Source organism: Alosa alosa, chromosome 23 (assembly GCF_017589495.1).
Source record: "Alosa alosa isolate M-15738 ecotype Scorff River chromosome 23, AALO_Geno_1.1, whole genome shotgun sequence".
Classification (NCBI taxonomy): domain Eukaryota; kingdom Metazoa; phylum Chordata; class Actinopteri; order Clupeiformes; family Clupeidae; genus Alosa; species Alosa alosa.
The window spans coordinates 9,956,383-9,976,262 of record NC_063211.1 but is presented as its reverse complement, the minus strand read 5'-3'; the positions used below and the strand labels follow the sequence as shown (position 1 = coordinate 9,976,262).

General features: G+C 44.5%; 1 protein-coding gene across 1 annotated transcript in view; it reads left to right on the top strand.

Moving 5' to 3' along the window:
• The first annotated feature begins 1,028 nt into the window (after window positions 1-1,028).
• Window positions 1,029-19,880, top strand: part of nup155 (nucleoporin 155) — a 22,759-nt gene continuing 3,907 nt past the window's right edge. Inside the window, 32 exon segments of the mRNA XM_048235158.1 lie at window positions 1,029-1,142; window positions 1,774-1,942; window positions 2,119-2,256; window positions 2,596-2,692; window positions 2,806-2,876; window positions 2,994-3,086; window positions 4,572-4,835; window positions 5,463-5,536; window positions 5,627-5,718; window positions 6,578-6,675; window positions 7,289-7,456; window positions 8,085-8,185; window positions 8,311-8,481; window positions 10,524-10,634; window positions 10,779-10,873; window positions 11,220-11,242; window positions 11,245-11,304; window positions 11,438-11,500; window positions 12,487-12,631; window positions 12,776-12,842; window positions 13,118-13,233; window positions 13,779-13,814; window positions 14,082-14,179; window positions 14,565-14,698; window positions 14,906-15,097; window positions 15,970-16,108; window positions 16,409-16,544; window positions 16,685-16,838; window positions 17,121-17,225; window positions 17,411-17,565; window positions 18,631-18,760; window positions 19,063-19,176. Of these exon segments, the coding sequence (XP_048091115.1) occupies window positions 1,801-1,942; window positions 2,119-2,256; window positions 2,596-2,692; window positions 2,806-2,876; window positions 2,994-3,086; window positions 4,572-4,835; window positions 5,463-5,536; window positions 5,627-5,718; window positions 6,578-6,675; window positions 7,289-7,456; window positions 8,085-8,185; window positions 8,311-8,481; window positions 10,524-10,634; window positions 10,779-10,873; window positions 11,220-11,242; window positions 11,245-11,304; window positions 11,438-11,500; window positions 12,487-12,631; window positions 12,776-12,842; window positions 13,118-13,233; window positions 13,779-13,814; window positions 14,082-14,179; window positions 14,565-14,698; window positions 14,906-15,097; window positions 15,970-16,108; window positions 16,409-16,544; window positions 16,685-16,838; window positions 17,121-17,225; window positions 17,411-17,565; window positions 18,631-18,760; window positions 19,063-19,176 (3,582 nt within the window). The 5' untranslated portion in view covers window positions 1,029-1,142; window positions 1,774-1,800.

Below are 19,880 nucleotides of genomic sequence, written 5' to 3'. Positions count from 1 at the left end.
TGGTGGCACAGGCACGTTGGGGGAAATGGGTCATTCTGGATTTCATTCCTGAAAGTATGTTTACTACTGTGCATTAATGTGACAGCGTCCACCTGATGACCCCTGCAACCTGATGTCACAGTGAGGTTTGTTCTACAATCAAGTCCAAGCGCTAAATTAAGGCCTGTGTGTGTGTGTGACTGTTTGTGTGATTGGGGGTAATATGAAACAAATTTGTCAATAAAAAGACATGAAAATCACAAAATCTTCAAATGTGGTGAAACTCATGATTTGACAGATTGCAGGTCTCCAGTAATTGGGGCAGTCTGCCTGTTAGTCAGTTCTATCATTTATTATTATTCTATTGCATATGTTCGGGACATTGCATACACTCGAGACATCGGAGAAGAGGGGACTTCTATTCCACCCATTTAATCAAATAAGACGTATCTTAGAAACCAATTCTCAGATCATGGTAGACTTTTTCAAGTGCCCCTTAGCTTAATCCACATGTCCTTGTGTAATAATTACAGCTAAACTCGAATTATAAATCACATACACCTAATGTAACATGTTATGTTTGCGTGCAAGAGATAGTTAGCCTACAGTATTTTCTAACTCAACAGGTACAGAACTGTAGTGGTAGGCATATCATAATGGCCCAAACATAGACTACCCTATTTCCAGTCTCAACAACAAAGACGGTTACATTTACCTGGATTTTGTTTGCCTGTCAAGTCCTTCTGCCAGGGACTGTATGTGGGTTCTTTTTCACGTGTTCCACTGGGCACACAAATTTATGTACGAGAGTCCATTAATTTGTAACACTGTGCTGCCACCTCGTGGCAAGAGAAACTCTTATAAGAAGAACTTGAATGTTGACCTAGTGGTCATCATGTATTGCTTTTTGGTGTATATTTTTATATTTTATGCAAGCTCGTACATGTTTGTTTTGCAATCCAAAAAAGAACATTGCAATTTAATTTAAAGGCGTGTAAAAATCATAAAAATGTGGTGTTGATAACCTACGTCGTCTGGATGCGCCGGATGTGCCCACAAAGCTTAGCGGCATGTGGTTGCTGGCGGGATATAGCAGGAATTAAAACGGGAGAAAGTTCATATTTTGTTGTACACACCGACTGTATTGGGGATATTTTAATTGGGTAAGCTGATATTCCAGAATGGTGTGTTATATATAACATTAACCACACTTACAGATAGAGGAGCCCGCGTTTTGTCGGTAGAAGTTATTGGCCAAATATGAGCTAGCCGGTCATTTAGCAAGATAGCTAGCATAGGGACACCGTTGTTTTTGTTAACTTTCCTTCAACGACGTAACTTGTCAGTGCTATGAAAGGCCATGAAACCGAAAATCAAGAGATTGATAGATTTGTTAAGATCTTTTCATAATTTAGTGGTTCAGTTTTTTTTAATGCATTTTTATACATGAATGGGCAGGAACAAGAGAACTAGCATAGCTTAGCTAGTTTATCAATAGTGACTATTCTCCCTAACAGATCTAACGTTAGCTGGTTAGATTATCATGTAAACAATCTAAGTATCTGCTTTGTTTATGTCTTGTAACTGTGTAGTAATATAATGACATTTACCGTTTGACGTGGAAATTTAAATGTAAACATTCCTCTCATAGTACAGGCCAGACTAGCAACGAAGAACCTAATAGGTTTCATCAGCTAGCTAAGTTTTAATGTGTATTTTAGAAGCTCTCTTGGTTGACGTGCGTGCGTTGGCACATCTCGGTGTGTAATGTTTCTGACCATAGACTGAAATCAGTCACAGGTGCGTCGTGGTTTCCCAGAGATGCCTTCTACAGTGGGCCCCAGCAGCTCTGCTGCTGCTTTGCAGGAGGCCCTGGAGAGTGCTGGCCGCCTAATTGATAGACACCTGCAAGAGGACCGTTGTTTCCCCGACCTGTCAGAGCTTCTAAATGTACCAGCACACAGTAAGTCAAGACAAGTTTACATGAAAGGTTTTATAACTTGGACGTGAAGTCTGTGTGATTTGCTTGATATGGTGTTAAGGAAGTGAGTAATAGGTCCATGTTACTGTGTTCTTGCATTGCATATGGAATGCTTTTTATGTCAGTTTTGATGATATGATCTGTTATGTTTTTGGAAGATATGGCCTCCCTCTCTGGAGTGTCGGACATGGACTACCCACTGCAGGGTCCAGGGCTAGTCAACGTTCCCAGTTTGCCAGAGCTGAGTCCCTTCAGGAGGGTGCCTCTTCCACCGGAACTCGTGGAGCAGTTTAGCCGTATCCTTTACTAATCCAACATGGATGAATGAAATAGTTATGGCTTGAAGCACAGATACAATACCTGAACCTGCTGTACTTGGCGGAGGAAACTTTATTATCCCTTATTTGTTATGTTGCTGTTTTTTTTTTTTTTTTTGTCTCAGAGTGGTGTTTTACACAAAAATGAATTATTCATTTTATTTTATTATTAATTTTGACGTGTGGTGGCAGCTATCTTCCTTTTTTTACCCTAAAGTTTCTGAAACGTAGAGGAGTGACTGTCTTATTTTTAGTAATACTAATTTTTTGGGACCTGTGAAGTTTTTTTGTCTTTGAGCTTTAACTGTGAAACCTTAGATATGCAGTGCAACTGCATGATGGGAGTGTTCCCAGAGATCAATAGGGCTTGGCTTACAATTGACAATGACATCTTCATGTGGAACTATGAGGATGGGTAAATATGATTTGATAATGAACACATGAATTGTGTATGTGTATAATATGCACTTGAACTCAGAGAGAGAGAGATGCTTCTGTTTTAATGCCTGTTTCACTTTGTTTACTTAGGGGTGACGTAGCCTACTTTGATGGCCTCAGTGAAACTATCCTATCTGTAGGACTGGTTAAGCCAAAGTCTGGTGAGACACTTTTTCTACCTCTCATACTTAGTTGGTGTCCCAATGTATCTTCCAGTAGTTTAAAGTATTGTTGTGCAAGAGCAGTCACCCTGATTCCTGTCACTTGTTTATCTGCAGGTATATTCCAGCCACACATCCACTTCCTGTTGGTGCTAGCTACTCCTGTGGACGTGGTGATCCTGGGCCTCAGCTTCCCCAAGGCCCAGTCAGGTGAGCATCCAGACTGGTCATTAACCCAGGGGCTCTGAGAAGCTGAAAGGGTGATATGACTGTAAGCTGATTTGTGCCAACCAGCCACCTCTTTCCCAGAACTGTAATCAGACTCACCGCATGGTTTCCACAGCATGGTAGCCGTAGGTAGTGTGCGCTGCAGTTTCAAATTAGTGCCCTATCGGAACGTCACATATTACCAACCGCCCCGTATGTCCAACCTCTTACGTGTATGTGTCACTTAATATTAATTACAAACCAAGACGATGGATTCCTAAAGAAACGCAAGCACCCACACCATAAGTGTATCTACATTAGCTATGTATCAAAAATTACATTTTACTGTGACTCGAAGAGCTGTAAACAGTGTTGTAAGACTGCATGTACAAATCCGCTTGGAACTCCAGTGGAATTTTAGCCTAGAAATCTAGACGCACCCTAGCGGCGGCAAATTAATTTGCTCAGCCTGTAATCTGAAGTATCAAACCATAGGAATTTCTATTGGCTGGCCGCCCGTGGACTTCCAATCACAGCGCTCTATTTTGTTAGAGAGTCTTAAAGGCGGGCTTAACAGGATAACGACAGTCCTGTGGACGGTGAACAACAAGGAAGGTGGCTATGGCTAACGAAGGAAAGGTTGTTTGTATCGGCGTTGGCGTCAACTTTGGAGGAGTTGGACTTGTGCTTTTCTTTGAAAGTTGAGCAACACAATGCACTTAAGTCATTCCTTTCGAAGAAGGATGTATTTGCCGTTTGCCGACGGATCACGGATATGGTGGTAAGCGCGGGCCTATTGCATGCCTAGGCAGTTTGAAAGACAATTCTCTGCCCCCCTTGGATTAAGCGCGAGGTAAATGGTTCGATTCCAGACTATACATTTCAATGATATAGGATGGCCCGCCAGGCTAGTGGAATTTTGAATTGCGACGAAAATTCTCAGGCTAACCGTTGATGTGCCGTGAGAAAGATTGGGAATAGGCACCCACCAGCCCAGCACTAAACTCTGAGCGTGGTAAACAAAATCTAATATTTCAGGCAGTAAAAGCCTCGGTAAGAACCAAAGTAGATTTTGTTCAAATCTACAGTACACACCTGTGGCTACTGAAAAATGTAAGGTTCATTCATCAAATGTTATTTGAAGTATTAAAAACATCGTTGTTTGAGAATTTTCGAACGAAATGGTTGGCAATTAGCACGTTTACGATAAATCGTTTTCTCTCTACTTCGTACAGAAGGAAATAATTATCTCTCTCTTTACTACAACAACAACACGTTACATTTATATAGCGCTTTTCTCAACACTCAAAGCGCTTCACATGGAAGGGGGGACCTCACTAACCACCATCAATGTGTAGCACCCACCTGGGTGATGCATGGCAGGCATTATGCGCCAGAACGCTCACCACACACCAGCTTGAGGTGGAGAGTGAGGGAGTGAATGAGCCAATTACTATTACGTTTAAGAGTATTTGTTTTTCTCTCTAGCGTTGAATGACAGCCTGTCTGGTGCCATGCAGCTGCTGCCTGACCCCCTGTACTCCATCCCCACGGACAACACCTACCTGCTGGCCATCACCTCCACACAGCTGGGCCGCATCTTCCTGGCGGGCCGCGACGGCTGCCTGTACGAGGTGGCCTACCAGGCAGAGGCCGGCTGGTTCAGCCAGCGCTGCCGCAAGATCAACCACTCCAAGAGCAGCCTGTCCTTCCTGCTGCCCTCCGTGCTGCAGTTCTCCTTCTCCGAGGACGGTGAGGCTCGCTGCGGCTTCCTCTCTCAGAATGTCATTCTGCTCAGATGGTTTCGAGCAGTTCTGCCTCTCCTCCTTGCGACTCGGTTGGCATCTCACGAAGCTGATCACTTTGGGCACCAGTAATCTAGTTCATGTAGTTGAGTCTTACAGGCAGGCTATACCAGGCACATAACTTCGGGGGAGCGTATGCCCGAAATGTTACCTTCCACTATAATCAATGAAACTGGCTACACCAGGTGTGATGGCGGCGTGTACATTCGTTAAGAAGACTAAAGGTATTTTTACGTTCCACAAACATGGCGCTCCAGTTTTGTGCCCGGTGTAGCCCGTCTGTTAGTCTCTATGCTTTATCCACTCCTTCGGCATGTGCCACTCTGGTCTCTTGACCTGCCAGCTCACTTGCATCTCTGTCAGTGTTCGTGTTTATAAGGTTAGGGGCAACAGTAACTCAGTAGTGTGTTCTATTCTGACAGAATGTGTGCTTTTATTTTCCTTATTTGTTCGGCGTTCGGTAAATGTGTGCAATTTTTTGATACACTGAGTTTTCATTCAGATTACTGGGGTTACACACCGCAGTGAGCAACATGTTCAGCTGTGTTGATCTTGTCCTCTGGTGTTTCTGTAGATCCTGTAGTCCAGATCGCCATCGATGACTCCCGCAATACTCTGTACACACGCTCAGAGAAGGGAGTTCTACAGGTAGGATGACGTTCAGATCAATCATTTTCTGTCCCAAGAGAACAGTGAATGTTTTCTATTACAAACCCTGATTGTTTGTGCACGTTATAGGTTTATGACCTTGGAGCTGACGGACAGGGACTGAGTCGGGTGGGAGCCATGTCCCAAAATGCAATTGTGGCAGCTGCTGGAAACATCGCTAGGTTGGTCTACTGCTCAAACAACCTCTCTTCCTTTCCAAAAGAAGCAGTTATCTTAAAGGAATTATCCGGAGTAAAATGCACTTTAGATCAATTTACGGATGATTGGGAGTACATACGTTGAGTTGACATCAAAATCATGTCATTCGGATGTGTTTTGAGAAAGTTCGATTTTACCGTTTTAGTCAAAACTTCGTTAGCCTGGAAGTGACCAGGGCATGTCATTTAGCCGCTACAAAACGCTATTTTTTATACCTCTTCTACAGTTCCAAACAACATTACACTTACGTGGTAGTGAGTAGAGGGTCCCTAAAGCCAAACCGAAGTATCCCGAGGTCTTTATGTGGTCGGATAGAGTCCAGAATGAATTTCATCAAGCCAGTACCTTTCCGGAAATGTTGCTGCTGCAGCTGGCATCTTTACGGGAAAGTCCGTAGGAGTCGATTGCCGAGTGTGGAGTAACATGCTCTGGAAATTCACAATTTTGTCGCCGTTTAAAAAAAAAAAAAAAAAAAAAAAAAAAACATAGTCCAGTATTTCTTTCGAAATTGAAATGAAGTTGTATGCAACAGCAAACCCTAGCTTACTAACAGGGTTGGAATTTTGAAATGTCACGTGACGTGATGCAATCGACTCCTATACAGAATCATCCCCAATTCTCTCCCAATCATCCGTAAATTGATCTAAAGTGCATTTTACACCGGATAATTCCTTTAAATGAAAATGATCCCAGATGTAATTCTGTTGGGCCACTTTTGCATACCTCGCATCTCCCAGGCCCCTATTCCAACCATGTTGATCTCTGTCTTTTTTTGGTCTCTCATGTCTGGGTTGCTGAACTGGCCTTTTTGCCTTTCTCCAGGACCATTGACCGTTCCGTTTTCAAGCCCATCGTCCAGATCGCTGTGATTGAAAGATCTGAATCCTTAGACTGCCATCTGCTGGCTGTTACTCATGCTGGTAAGGACCTCTTTGCAATTTACAGTTGTTACCTTTATACATTATTTTACAATCTACAACCCATTTTTCAAGCATTTTTAAAGCTGCAGTTGGTAAGATCTTTTGATCATATTCGCTGAAACCGACACTATGCTCTGACAGAACAACATAAATCAGCCGGTTTTAGAAAAAAAAAACCTGCACTTCTACCTCCACCTAGAGCCTGTTAGTTTTGCAAAAATCCTCAGCTCCCGGTTCTTCTGGTCCAATGAGGGCAGGGCTGTGTGAGATCTGACTGTCGATCACAGTCTGGTGCAGTCTGGTGCGCACTGACGAGCACAAACTTGATTAGAGGGTGCTTGGTTGTAGTGGGGGAGGGGCATGAGAGTTGTAAACATTCAACATTTTGGCCCCTCAATCTGTCAGACTGCAGCTTTAATATATTGTGATTGAGTGTGGTGCAAAATAACATTTAGGTGACATGAGCGCATATGTACAGTAAAGCCATCACACAAAGAAGAACTCTTACATGCGTTACATAAATTCTCTGTAAAAATGTGTGTAAATGCTGTTGGTTCCTTTGAAATGAGTATCACTGGCCTACCTGTTGATTTCTTTCTGTCGCTCTTTGTAGGTGTTCGTTTGTACTTCAGCACAACTCCCTTCGCTCCACCCAACGCCAAGCACACGTCGGCCCGGCCCAGTCTGCTGACGCTGGTCCACGTGCGTCTCCCGCCGGGCTTCTCCGCTTCCTCCACCCTGCAGAAACCCGCCAAGGTCCACAAGGCCCTCTACAGGAAAGGTAATGTCATGGACGCTCCGCATCTCCCTTCTATTTCACAAGACCCTTAGCTTCCCTGTGTATTTATCTGAGTGTGTATCTGTGTGTGTGTGTGTATTTATCTGAGTGTGTGTGTGTATTTATCTGAGTGTGTGTATTTATCTGAGTGTGTGTGTGTGTGTATTTATCTGAGTGTGTGTGCGTGTGTATGTATCTGAGTGTGTGTGTGTGTGTTTATCTGAGTGTGTGTGTGTGAGTGATGTCAGCTGTCAATGGCATCATGGGGCTCTTCACCAGCCCAGGGGCTGCAGATGAAAATTAGCCAGTAGCTAAAGCTAATACAAAGCCTCTCTTCCCTCTATGAGATTATTGCATTTTGTTCATGGTCTCTATAAGAAATAAACCTAATAAACCTTAACTAGAACTCATATGGGAAAAAAGCCATCACATAACCTTACCGTGCCCAACAAAACCCCCTCTACAACCTCTTTCTCAACACGATGCTCTGGCCAAAATAGTTTTAGTTGCTGAAATGGCCTTAAATTAAACAAACAAACAAACAAACCTCTCTCTCAACCTTACTGGCAGCAAGAGTTCCCCCCCTTGTGCTGTGTTTGGTGTCACATCCGTTTTTTTCCTCTTTGGTTAGGAGTGCTTCTCATGGCTGCATCAGAGACAGAGGACAGTGATATCCTGTGGTGCATCAACCATGACTCTTTCCCCTTCAAGAAGCCCCTTATGGAGACCCAGGTAAGCTTTTCGTTTCAAGCAGTGCAGTATATGCACGCCATGATCATAATTTCATTAATTGTTCAAAATAGCTCACGTGCTGTTGCATTATTCTGACGGTGCCATGTTTCTGTTCTGTTCTACAGATGATGTCTGCTGTGGATGGCCACTCCTGGGCACTGTGTGCCATAGAGGAGGAGCCTGTGCCCAAGATGGTCACTATGCTGAACAAAGACCTGGTGTCCCTCACCGACTCGCCTGTGGTGGTGCAGCAGCACAACATCCCCCCCAACAAGTTTGTGCTCCTCTCCGCTAAGGTACACAGACGCCCTCTGCACTCTCTCACCACCAGTCTACAGGCTGGGGTGGATATGTGTGCTTATTTAGACTGTGTAGAGCCAGAGGTTTGTGTGTGTGTGTGTGTGTGTGTGTTTATTTTGCCTGTGGTGTGTGTGTGTATGTGTGTTTATTTTCAAGGATTAAAGTTCTCCGTCAATTTGATTTTAGAAATGCCAAATTTGAGATCGATGCAGATCTGATGAGAAAAAAATAGGAGGGGGGGGACTATCACCTTTTCTTTTCCTTTCCTTTTTTTAAGGCAACTACAAATATTAGGTCCGATAAATGAATGTGTGTGATGGTAAATGTTTAAAGACCTAATAGTGTCTCAATCAGTGACCGCTCAAGAAGATACGTCAGCCATGAGTTTCGCTTTGTTTATGTTGTAGCTACACGCTTGTCTCATTGTTTGTCACGCTACACGCTTGTCTCAAAAAGAACACGTCTGGAGGACTAACGGTCTAAAAGTTGGATTATAGTAACACAATCGAGACAGCTGATGAGGTTGGCCAATCCGTTTAACTTTTTTGGATATGATACATTGTGAGCTTTATGTGCGAATTCGGAGAAGAGGCGTAGGCTGTGTTCTTTCCGTGCATCAATGTAGACAATTTCTTGCGAACTCTTGTCAAGTCATTAATTTTGGGTGTCGCTATGACTTGAACAGATAGCCTGCTATGCCACCCGATGTAACCTATTATTGTTACAGTTTTTAATCAATGCAACTAATAATATGTGTAAAGCGGCCTTAATATAAACCGTAGCTTATGCAATTTATTATCCGTCTGTTATGACATGTACAACAATGTTTTTCACAATTTGCGGTAGGTTTTGCGGAAGGTTTTGACTGAGCGTGTTAACATAAAATAATAATACTGTCATCATTGCGAACTGTTGAGTAAGGAGGTCAGTCGTGTTTGTAACGCACAGACAGCCTTGTAGCCTATTTTGCTTAGGCCTTCACATTTAACGACAGTAGGTTGTGAGTGTATGTTGACAAAAAATAACCATGCAATTAAAATAGTCAACTTTAAACTTTGCTATAAAATATTATTAATTTATAGCACAAAACCATGACCAGTAGGCCAACCAGAACCTCGCATATCATGATTTGTGTGCGTCTATTTGGCAAGGCCACTAGCTGTCATGGATGCGTTGTTGCTAAAGGAAGGCACAGGTGTCATAAGTTAAAAAATAAATGGAGATGGGCGGCTGTTGGAAACGGGGGAGAACTACAAACTACATTTATCTATGACTGACCGTTTTTGCGCTCAGAAAGTAGGCTACGCATGTTGTTTCATAGCGCAACACGACCTGTCCCTCACCATATCGCAACCTCTTGTCAACCTTATACAATCTGATGCTGAAGACAAAAGCGCCCTCTCCAGATTGTCGTTATCAAATGCGCAGACATCCTGCATGAGCACACACAGTATTGCTGCTCATTGGAAATCTGAGTTGTCTGTAAAACTCAAAATTACCACGTTTTCATTAAATGCGGATGAGGCAACAAATGGAAATATGAACAATATCTCGAATGTTCTGATTCGTTACTTTGATGAGGAAAGGGGAAGTCTTCTCCTGGCGCAGTGAGCTGCCTCCAACAACAGCGGCGCTCGGGGAGCAGTGAGGGGTTAGGTGCCTTGCTCAAGGGCACTTCAGCCGTGCCTACTGGTCGCGGTTCGAACCGGCAACCCTCCGGTTACAAGTCTGAGGCGCTAACCAGTAGGCCACGGCTGCCCCAATACTCCCTTTGCTGTTTGCATCTATTTGTACATTAAAAATCAATAGGTCGCGCCCGCAAAAGGGGTGCTATCTCTATAGATAGATATGAACAATGTATGACTTATGGCCTGAAAAAAGTTCAGTCAAACTATTTTTTTTTTTCACTTTAATCCCTGTATTTTGCCTGTGGTGTGTGTGTGTGTGTGTGACCTTATTATGTGGCGTTATGGCCTGTTTTTTTTGTGTGTGTGTATCTCCGTCCATTCATCCAAGTGTCTCTTTCTCCCGACTGCAGGGCAGTCACATCTTCCACAAGTTGCGACCTGTGGACCAACTGCGCCATCTGTTGGTGAGCAGCAGTGGTGGTGAGAGCGAGGAGATTGAGCGCTTCTTCAAGCTGCACAGGGTGAGTGATTGTTGTGATTGTAAGCTGTTGAGCTTTCTCCTCTCCTCCAAAGAGCTTCTCTCCCTCTCTCCTTCCTCTCACATCCGTCTTCCTCACAGAATTAATATTCAGAAAACCAACCAAATCCATCTCTTTCTCCCTCAGGAAGAGCAAGCGTGTGCTACAGCCCTGATCCTAGCCTGTTCCAACGCGGCCTGCGACAGAGAGGTGTCTATATGGTCCACACGTGCTTTCTTCAGGTGTGTGTGTGTGTGTGAGAGAGAGAGTGATGTTTGTGTGGTTAATAGGCTTTTGTTTTTTGTGTCCGTCATAGGAGATCTTATTTAATGGCTTTGTTCAACATATGGCTACAGTATATGCCGTTTCTATGAAGTAAACTCTGTTCACCACTATGTCCATGTTTCCGTTTATAGTTCTGGGCAGATGCTTTTGTCTAAGAAACATTACATTAACATTATAATTAAAATGAACAGTTGAAAGTAAGGTCATAGGCTAACCTCTATTATATGAGGTTATTTGTATGTCTACTGTGTTGAATATAGCAATGGCTGTAAGGCTTCTGTTCGGTATGCATTTCCAACACAGGTATGGAGGAGAGGCTCAGATGCGAATCCGTCCACCTTTGCTGCTCCCAGTAACATGGGCCCTCTGCTGGGCTCTCCTGTGCCAGGTACGCCGCTATCCTCTCCACCGTCCGACCCGTAGTATCCAGACGTGTCTGCTGTGTGTCTGTAGAGCCACCTTATGTCTCCCTCCCTCCCTCCCTCTCTCACTCACATCCCCCTCATCCATTGTGTTCATAGGATCTCCTGGCCCAGGGGGCAGTTTGTTCTCTGCCCCCAGCTTCTTAACCACCCCTGCCCCAGGTAGTCCTCCAGACCCTCCTCTCTTTCTCTCCCTTGTCTTTGTCTCTCTTTCTGTTACACACTTGCTCTCTTTTCGTTTTCTCCTTTACGATCCCTTGTCAGTGTCATTTGCCAGGTGATTCCTGTCTACAGGCATGTGCTGTGTCGAGCTCCCAGAAGAGTTCCTGTCCTGTCCTGTCCTGTCCTTCTGAAGGGCCGTTCACATCAAGAACATTAACTATAACGATAAAGTATCCCTCTAGCTTATTTTGTTGTTATAGTTCCGGTTATCTTTATAGTTCATTTATTACACGCCTCTTCAGAGTGCTGCAGAAAGTTCCATTCACATGAATGGGCCTTCCCAACGTTCGGGCCTATGTTAAATCTATAAATCACCGACAAGTATATAATCACACCGCTGTCAATGGCAGCGGGTTGATTAACGTCTTTCATATCCCTCCGCAAGAATTCCGTTAAGCTTATTGCAATGGAATTTCATTGAAAAAGGAAAGTAAGCTAGTAAGACGTTGCCCGCATAACACCTAAAACTGTCAAAGTTCTATCTGTATGGCAAACTATTTATTTTGTCAGCGAAGACACCTAAACGGTAGCAAAATATTTTTTAAAGACCCATTGTGTTAGGTTTCTTTTCGTTTTGGTAAGTAGCCGTGTAATAAAGCGGGATAATGTATTGTCCGCCGGTAATTATCAAAAATAAGTCCCTTCAGGTCGAAGCAAAAAACCCTTCCGGCTGTCGTCGGGGTTCTGTTCTCCTGTCGGGACTTATTTTCTGATAATTACCGGCGGACAATACATTATCCCTTACATAATTCCTGGTGTGAACGGCCCTTTACTCTCCTTCCGTTTATGCACCGTGCTTCAGTGGTCTCCTTCTCTGACTGTCCGATTTACCTACTTCTTCGTAGTTCCACTAATCTTGTTCTGTGTCGAGTCTGTTGTGTTCTTGCTCCAGGTCTGTGCAATAATGTTTCTGTGTGTGTGTATAGGTGTACCTCCTGTGATGGCGTCGACACCATATAACCCTGCCATGCCCATGGGTGTGGGCAGTGGTTCTGTTGCCACTTCTGGGCCGGAGGTTGTCTTTTCTGGCAAACACAATGGCATCGCCATCTATTTCACTCGCATATTGGGGTGAGCTGAGAACTATCTATCTGTCTATTCATCTGTGTGTCTTTCAATCAATCAATCAATCAATCAATCAATATAACAATCAGTCAGTCACAAACTAGTTTATTTTGCCTCTAATCACCTTGTTTCTTTCTTGTTTATTCTCAGTAATCTTTGGGATGGCAGTATGGCAGTTGAGACATCCATCACTAAAGGAAACCAAACCGCTAGTATTGTAAGCATCGCTTTTATTTTGAACATTTTACAGATACTTGCATTTCAGCAAATCACAGCACGGAGTTGCTTGCTCACAACCAGAAATGGTACTTCTGGCCACGACAATTTAATTCTATCTTCACTAAATGTATTTGTTGTGCTGTTCATATTTTTTTGCCGGCACACTCTTGCATAGGAAACGTGTCTGTATGGGTGGAGTAATAACTAGTGGGCGAGTGAGTGTTTGCGTGTGCGAAGCGACTGTCTGTGTGTTAATGGAGTGTCCTCGTCCAGACGGAGAGCTCAGCCAGCTCTGCTGACCTGGAGGCTGTGCTGCTGGAACTGCGGGGACTCAAGGAGTTCCTGGACAAGAACTCTCAGTTCAGCCCCAGCTCACTGGGGACGCCCAGGTAGGACACGTCCTCCCCTCAGCTCTCCTTTTCTCTTCCTTTTTCTCCACTGAATGCTTATCTCTGTCTCCTCTCCTCCCTTCTCCTCTCTTCCCCTAACCTCTTCCTCTCTTCTCTTCTCTCTTCTCCTCTCTTCTCTCCTGTCTTCTCTCCTCTCCTCTCCTCCTCTCTTCTCTCCTGTCTTCTCTCCTCTCCTCTCCTCTCCTCTTCTCTCCTCTTCTCCCCTCTCCTCTCTTCCCATAACCTCTTCTCTCCTCTCCTCTTCTCCCCTCTCCTCTCTTCCCTCTCTCCTCTTCTCTCTTCTCCTCTCTTCTCTCCTGTCTTCTCTCCTCTCCTCCTCTCCTCTCCCTCTCCTCTTCTCTTCTCCCTTCTCCTCTCTTCCCTCTCTCCTCTTCTCTCTTCCCCTAACCTCTTCTCTCCTCTCCTCTCCTCTCTCTTCTTCTCTCCTCTCCTCTCTTCCCCTCTCCTCCCTTCTCTCCCCGGATCTCCTCTGAAATGCTCGGCTCTGTCTCCTCCTCTGTTCTCCCTGTCGTTTCCCCGTCCAGTCACCACATTTATCACCAGCAGACGACAGACACCAGGTGCGTAACTGAAGTGTTGAAACTGGAGCGTCATAAATTATTTGAGAAGACCGGTCTCTTTTTTTTTTTTTATGTACGCGTCGCCATCACATCTGTTCTAGCAAGTTCCATCGATTATAGTAGAAGCTAATTGTTCCAAACGCTCCGCGAATGGAAAGCTTCAGTTACGTGGCTAGTAAGCTGCCTGTTAGTCTTCAACTGCTTTTCTCTGTCCTTGGTGTTCTCTTTGACTGAACTAGTCTCTGATTGGCTATTCCTTATCTGCAGTTTCAGTTCCCCCGCCAACCTGCAGCAGAGGCTCATGGGAATGCGTCCAGACGGGTCGTCCCATCAGGCCCAGCAGGAGCTCCAGAGGAAGTTCCACAGTAGGTCCCGGCAGTCCGCACGCACACACACACACACACACACACACACACACACATGCACACCTGTTATCTTTGTGCATGTAATGAACTGGCTGATTAGTAATGACTAGTAATAAGGTTCAAACTTGTCACACATAAGCCACAGGCAAGGTAAAAGATAGGCTCCTATCCAAGTGGTCATTACTGTTAAAAAGATGCTTAGTTCTAGAAGTACAACCAAATGAAAGTGGTATGGAACTTCAAAAGTTGAGGTGCCTTTGAAATGTCTGTGCACTAATAGGATTTCTTCTAATGTGTATGTGTGTGTGTGTGTGTGTGTGTGTGCGCGCGCACGCGTGTGTGTGTGTGTGTGTGTGTCTGTGTGGTGTGTGTGTGTGTTGTGCAGCGGAGGCCCAGGCCTGTGAGAAGGCGTCCCTGCAGGGCGTTCAGCAGCTGGTGCACCGCTGCTTCCAGACCCTGGCCCTGTGGAAGCTGCTCTGTGAGCACCAGTTCAGCCTCATCATCGCCGAGCTACCAAAGGTCAGTGATCACTTCAACTCCCAAATGTGCCTGTGTGTGTATGTGCCTTTGTTTGCGTGTGTGTGTGTGCGTGTGTGTGTGCACGGCACGCGTGTGTGTGTGTGTGTGTGTGTGTGTGTGTGTGTGTGTGTGTGTGTGTGTGTGTGTGTGCGTGTGTGTGTGCGTGCCCATTCTCACCTTTTGTGTGTGTGTGTATATCCTCCACAGGACTTCCAGGAGCAGATGAAGGGCGTCAGCTTTAAGGAGGTGGTGACCCGCGGGCGTGAGCTGACCGGTGCCCTCATCACGGCCCTCATCAACGTATACATCAAGGACAGCGCCGCTGTGGACCCCATCAGCAATCACCTCCGAGACATCTGCCCCCTACTCTACAGTAGCGACGACAGCGTCTGCTCCAAGGTGCCGCCACCACTACCACCTGAACCATACATGGGTTTAAACCTGTTGCTTGCGTGTTTGTGTGTGTGTGTTGGGATCACCCGAACTACGCTCTGCTTTACTAATGAGCCTGGCTCTTTGGTGATGCGGTCAAGCCTCAGGTTTGGTACCTTTGAGACGCGGGTTGGAGGCTGGATCTGGTGACTGCTCTCCTCCTTCACTACAGTGTGTATTTGATTTTGTCAGTGTGTCTGAGGCTTTTTGTGGGTCTATACAAGCTTGTGGCTATGCTTGTTTATTGGTTTGTCTGTTTATGTGGCAGGGTTCCCACGGGTCATGGAATGTCTGGAATATCATGGCATTTTGGTGTAGCATTTAAAAATGTACTGTACTTGCCAAAATACATTAATACTAATATATTTCTGCACAGAATCGGTGTATATCTGGTTATTAGCTTTACTGCTTGCTTGAGTAGTAGTTTATTCAATGCCCATTTATTCATCTCCCGCTCTAAAAAGTAAAAGATGCTTGAACGCAGTCGCTCTGAAATCATTATATATATATATATATATATATATATATATATATATATATATATATATATATATATATATATATATATATATATACATATATATATATATATATATATATATACATACATTTATTTTATTTTTATTTTATTTTATTTTAATTTATTGTCAGGGAATTTGACTAAATTTGGGAACCCTGATGTGTTTGTGTGCTGTGTTTGAGGCTCTGTTTGAATGTGCACAAGCTTGTGGGTATAATTGAATGCTTGCTTGTTTGTTTGTTGTTTATTGATTTGTTTGTTTTGGTTATGTGTTTGTGTGGTATGTGTTGTGTGAACCCGTTTCTTCCTCCTCCCCCAGGCTAATGAGTTGCTGCAGGGCTCCAGGCAGCTGCAGAATAAGGCAGAGCGGGAACGCGCTCTCAAAGAGTCCCTCCGCCTCTACCAGCTCATCAGCCACAACGCAGACCTGCCCCTGGTCTGCTCACAGTACCGCCAGGGTGAGTGGGTGTGCATTATGGACCCTTTCATCAATAAAAACAAAAACAATGCTTGAACGTTCTATTTGGGGCCCCAATCTACTTCCTCTACATTAAGATAACATATGGAATGTTAAAAAGGAAGTCTTGTGGGGCCAACTATGATGCTGATAATGGAACTCTCTTGAAAGGGTCCATAGTTAAATAAATGTGCGTTATAATACTGTCAAGATTAATGGCTCTCACCATGATGATGTGAGCTTTGTCAGTTGGTCTGGCTCCACTCCTATGTTGAATAGGGGTCTGTCTGACTTTTTTTAGTGCGCTTCTACGAGGGCGTGGTGGAGCTGTGTCTGACTGCAGCGGAGAAGAAGGACCCCCAGCGGCTGGGACCTCACTTCTACAGGCACGGTGAACCAGAGGAGGATGTGGCTGGACAACAGGCCTTCCAGGAGAGGTTGGTCTTCCTGACAGACACTCACTCACTCACCCCCCACACACACTCACACTCACTCACAATAGAACTCACTCACTCACTCATTCATAGATTTGTTTCAGCCTGTACTGAATTAATTAATTTTCTGCCTTCTGTCCCAGGCTGCTGTGTTACAAATGTGTGACGGACACCATGCAGGATCTGGTGAACCAGAGCAAAGCAGCACCACAGTCCCCCAGTGTCCCCAAACAGCCCGGGCCCCCAGTCATGACCTCCGACCCCAACATGCTGAGTAACGAAGACGCAGCCAATCACGTAAGTAGATGCCTGTAGAAGTCTGGAAATGGCTAAAGATAAATAGCCCATTAATAAAACAATATTTAGCATAGTTATATGCTACATCTATGTCATACAACCCCAGAAACATCAACTAAGAACTGATCTAATACAATCTCTTCAAAACAAAAACTTTGTTGAGAATGGGCTTTCTTCCAGTCTGTCCAAGTCGGTAAAGGGTTAAAACGTATGTGCGCTGTTTGTGAAGTGTCAGATATCTATTTAAATGGCTTTCTGGTAATGTGTGCTTTCTTTGTGCAGTTTGAGCAAATGCTTGGCCTGGCTCAGAGGTCTCAGGATGAGCTGTTCCACATTGCTCTCTACAACTGGCTCATTCAGACAGACCTTGCCGACAAACTGCTGGAGGTGAGCGTATGGGTCTGCGTCTGGGCAGCCGTGTCATATGGGGTCATCACTGCTCTGTGGGGTCACTGTCATAGGGTCACTGATTGATTACCGCCGTCCAACTGTCTCAACGTATGTGTATTCTCAAATCCCAAAGTTAAAAAAGAGTTTTTTCGATGTTCTGAGGCCTCCTTCTTGGTTGTTAGGTGAACTCTCCGTACCTTGAGGATCACCTAATGCACATCATCAAGCAGGACCAGAACAAAGTGCGCAACATGGACCTGCTGTGGAGATACTACGAGAAGAGCCGCAACTTTGGCAAGGCGTCGCACGTCCTAGCCCGACTTGCAGACATGCACAGGTACGACAGAACAAAGCCCCCTCAAAAATAAAGCCAAGACACGTCTGTGAATTAAAGGATTTTAACCGCAGGCTGTGAAGTTAAATGCTAGTCACCCATGCTAAAACAAAACTCTGTAGTCACAAACTTCATCTTGTTAGTATGAATATGTATTCCTATAGTATGTGATGTATAGGATGTGATTCCTACAGTGTAAAAAATATATACTTACGTCTTAGAAACGTTGTAAAAATATTAAAATAGATTAAGAAAGCCACCACTATGGTCACCTCTATGGTTAGATTGGTTTGTTTAGATCCTGTGAAATTGCTGCCTTGACAACGCGGTACTGTATTTAACACTACTAAGCTAATTAAAGGTGGAAGTTGTTATGGTGGTTTTGGAGCGCTCTTAGGAGCTCATGTTTGTGTGTGTGTTCAGCACGGAGATCTCTCTCAGGTGTTTGTGTGTTCAGCACGGAGATCTCTTTCAGGTGTTTGTGTGTTCAGCACGGAGATCTCTCTGAGGAGCTCAGTGTTTCCCACAGAATCTAATTCTATTTGTGGTGGTAGGTTTGCAGAATTAACTTGAATTCAACAGTTTTTAACAAATTAGTGCAGCGTGATTATGATGCAGATTTAAGCACAATTTAGCCAGTCGACTTCTATGCCGACAATTGCTAATTGTTAATGTTTTCTTTAAACGTGCATGTAGGTAGTCGAGATACAATGAGAGGCTGTGCAAAGGTGCACATAGCTCTACTATAAACTAATTCCATCCCATTTAAATAGTACAACATGGAAAATCATTGTGTGGTGGTCAGTGTTGATATTGTGGTGGACCGCCACAAATAAGTCAATGTATGGGAAACACTGGTAGCTCATGTTTGCGTGTTCAGCACGGAGATCTCTCTGAGGTGCTTGTGTGTGTGTGTGTTCAGCACGGAGATCTCTCTGAGGTGCTCGTGTGTGTGTGTGTGTGTGTGTTCAGCACGGAGATCTCTCTGAGGTGCTCATGTTTGTGTGTTCAGCACGGAGATCTCTCTGAGGTGCTCATGTTTGTGTGTGTGTGTGTGTGTGTGTTCAGCACGGAGATCTCTCTGAGGCAGAGGCTGGAATACATCTCCAGGGCCATCCTCTCCGCCAAGAGCTCGTCCTGCACATCCTCCCAGGGGGCGGACGGCGAGTTCCTGCACGAGTTGGAGGAGAAGATGGAGGTGAGGGGCCACACCGTGGCAGCACAAGCTTTTACAGTCTTCACACAACACCTTCATACTGGTGCATACACAAGTGTATCAACAGCTTATATTATGGGCCTGAAATAATACCGTAGGCATATAAATAAAATATGGTATATGTGGTATGACAAGTAGGTAATAAACTATCCTGAATATTATCAGCTGGTTTCTAGCTGTTTTTTTTCCAGCAGGGATAGTTTTTAGTTCTTAAGTGGAAGTGGTCCAATTAGATACGTTTTTGGAATACATCATATTTCTTTGTACATTCCCTCGTATTCCAGGTGGCTCGTATCCAGGTTCAGATCCAGGAGATGCTCATCAGACGCCACTCCCAGCATCCTTCAGCACAGGCTGCCATTGCCCAACTGGATTCAGAGCTCATGGACATCACCAAGGTAACAAGACTTGAGTTACAACCGATGATGACAAAATCAATATTTCTATCTCTATCTTTAGTATCAGTGCTTGACCAAGGATCCATCATGCAGTCACATTTCTCTTGTGATCTAAAGTTTTTACAGCTAAGCAAAAACGAACAAAAAAAACATGCCATTTGCCAACAAACTAACCAGGAACTAAGGAATTCTGCCTGTATCAGTTTATAGACTTGTTGCAGCCACAGTGTCCAGGTGTCCGGCCTTGTTGATGTTAATGATGCCTTAATTGGCAGGGTAAAACGTCTTCCAGCTTTTGTCTTTCCTGTGGACTTTTCTTTTGCTGTCTATGGGACTGTGCTGTTCCACAGGAAGTTGATTTACACAGCGGCCCCATCTTGTGAAATGGGCTAATTGAAGTCCCCTTGGGACAAAGTGTTTGTCCACTGACAAGCATGCAGAGTCTTGTTAGCCCTGGTGTTTGTAGGTACAGGTTATTGTTTCAAACGAGCAGGAACCCAGCTGTCACTAATGTAACCAATCAGTTTCTCAATATTCACATGACTGGTTAATAAACTAAGTGTAGGTGCAGCCTTGCTTGCTTGCTTGCTTGCTTGCTTGATTGATTTGAATGATCCCAAAGCCAGCCGGACCCACAGCCACAGTAAACCTGTTGACGCCAACAACAGGGATTTGCTACGCTCCCGCAGCTTTGGGAAACTATG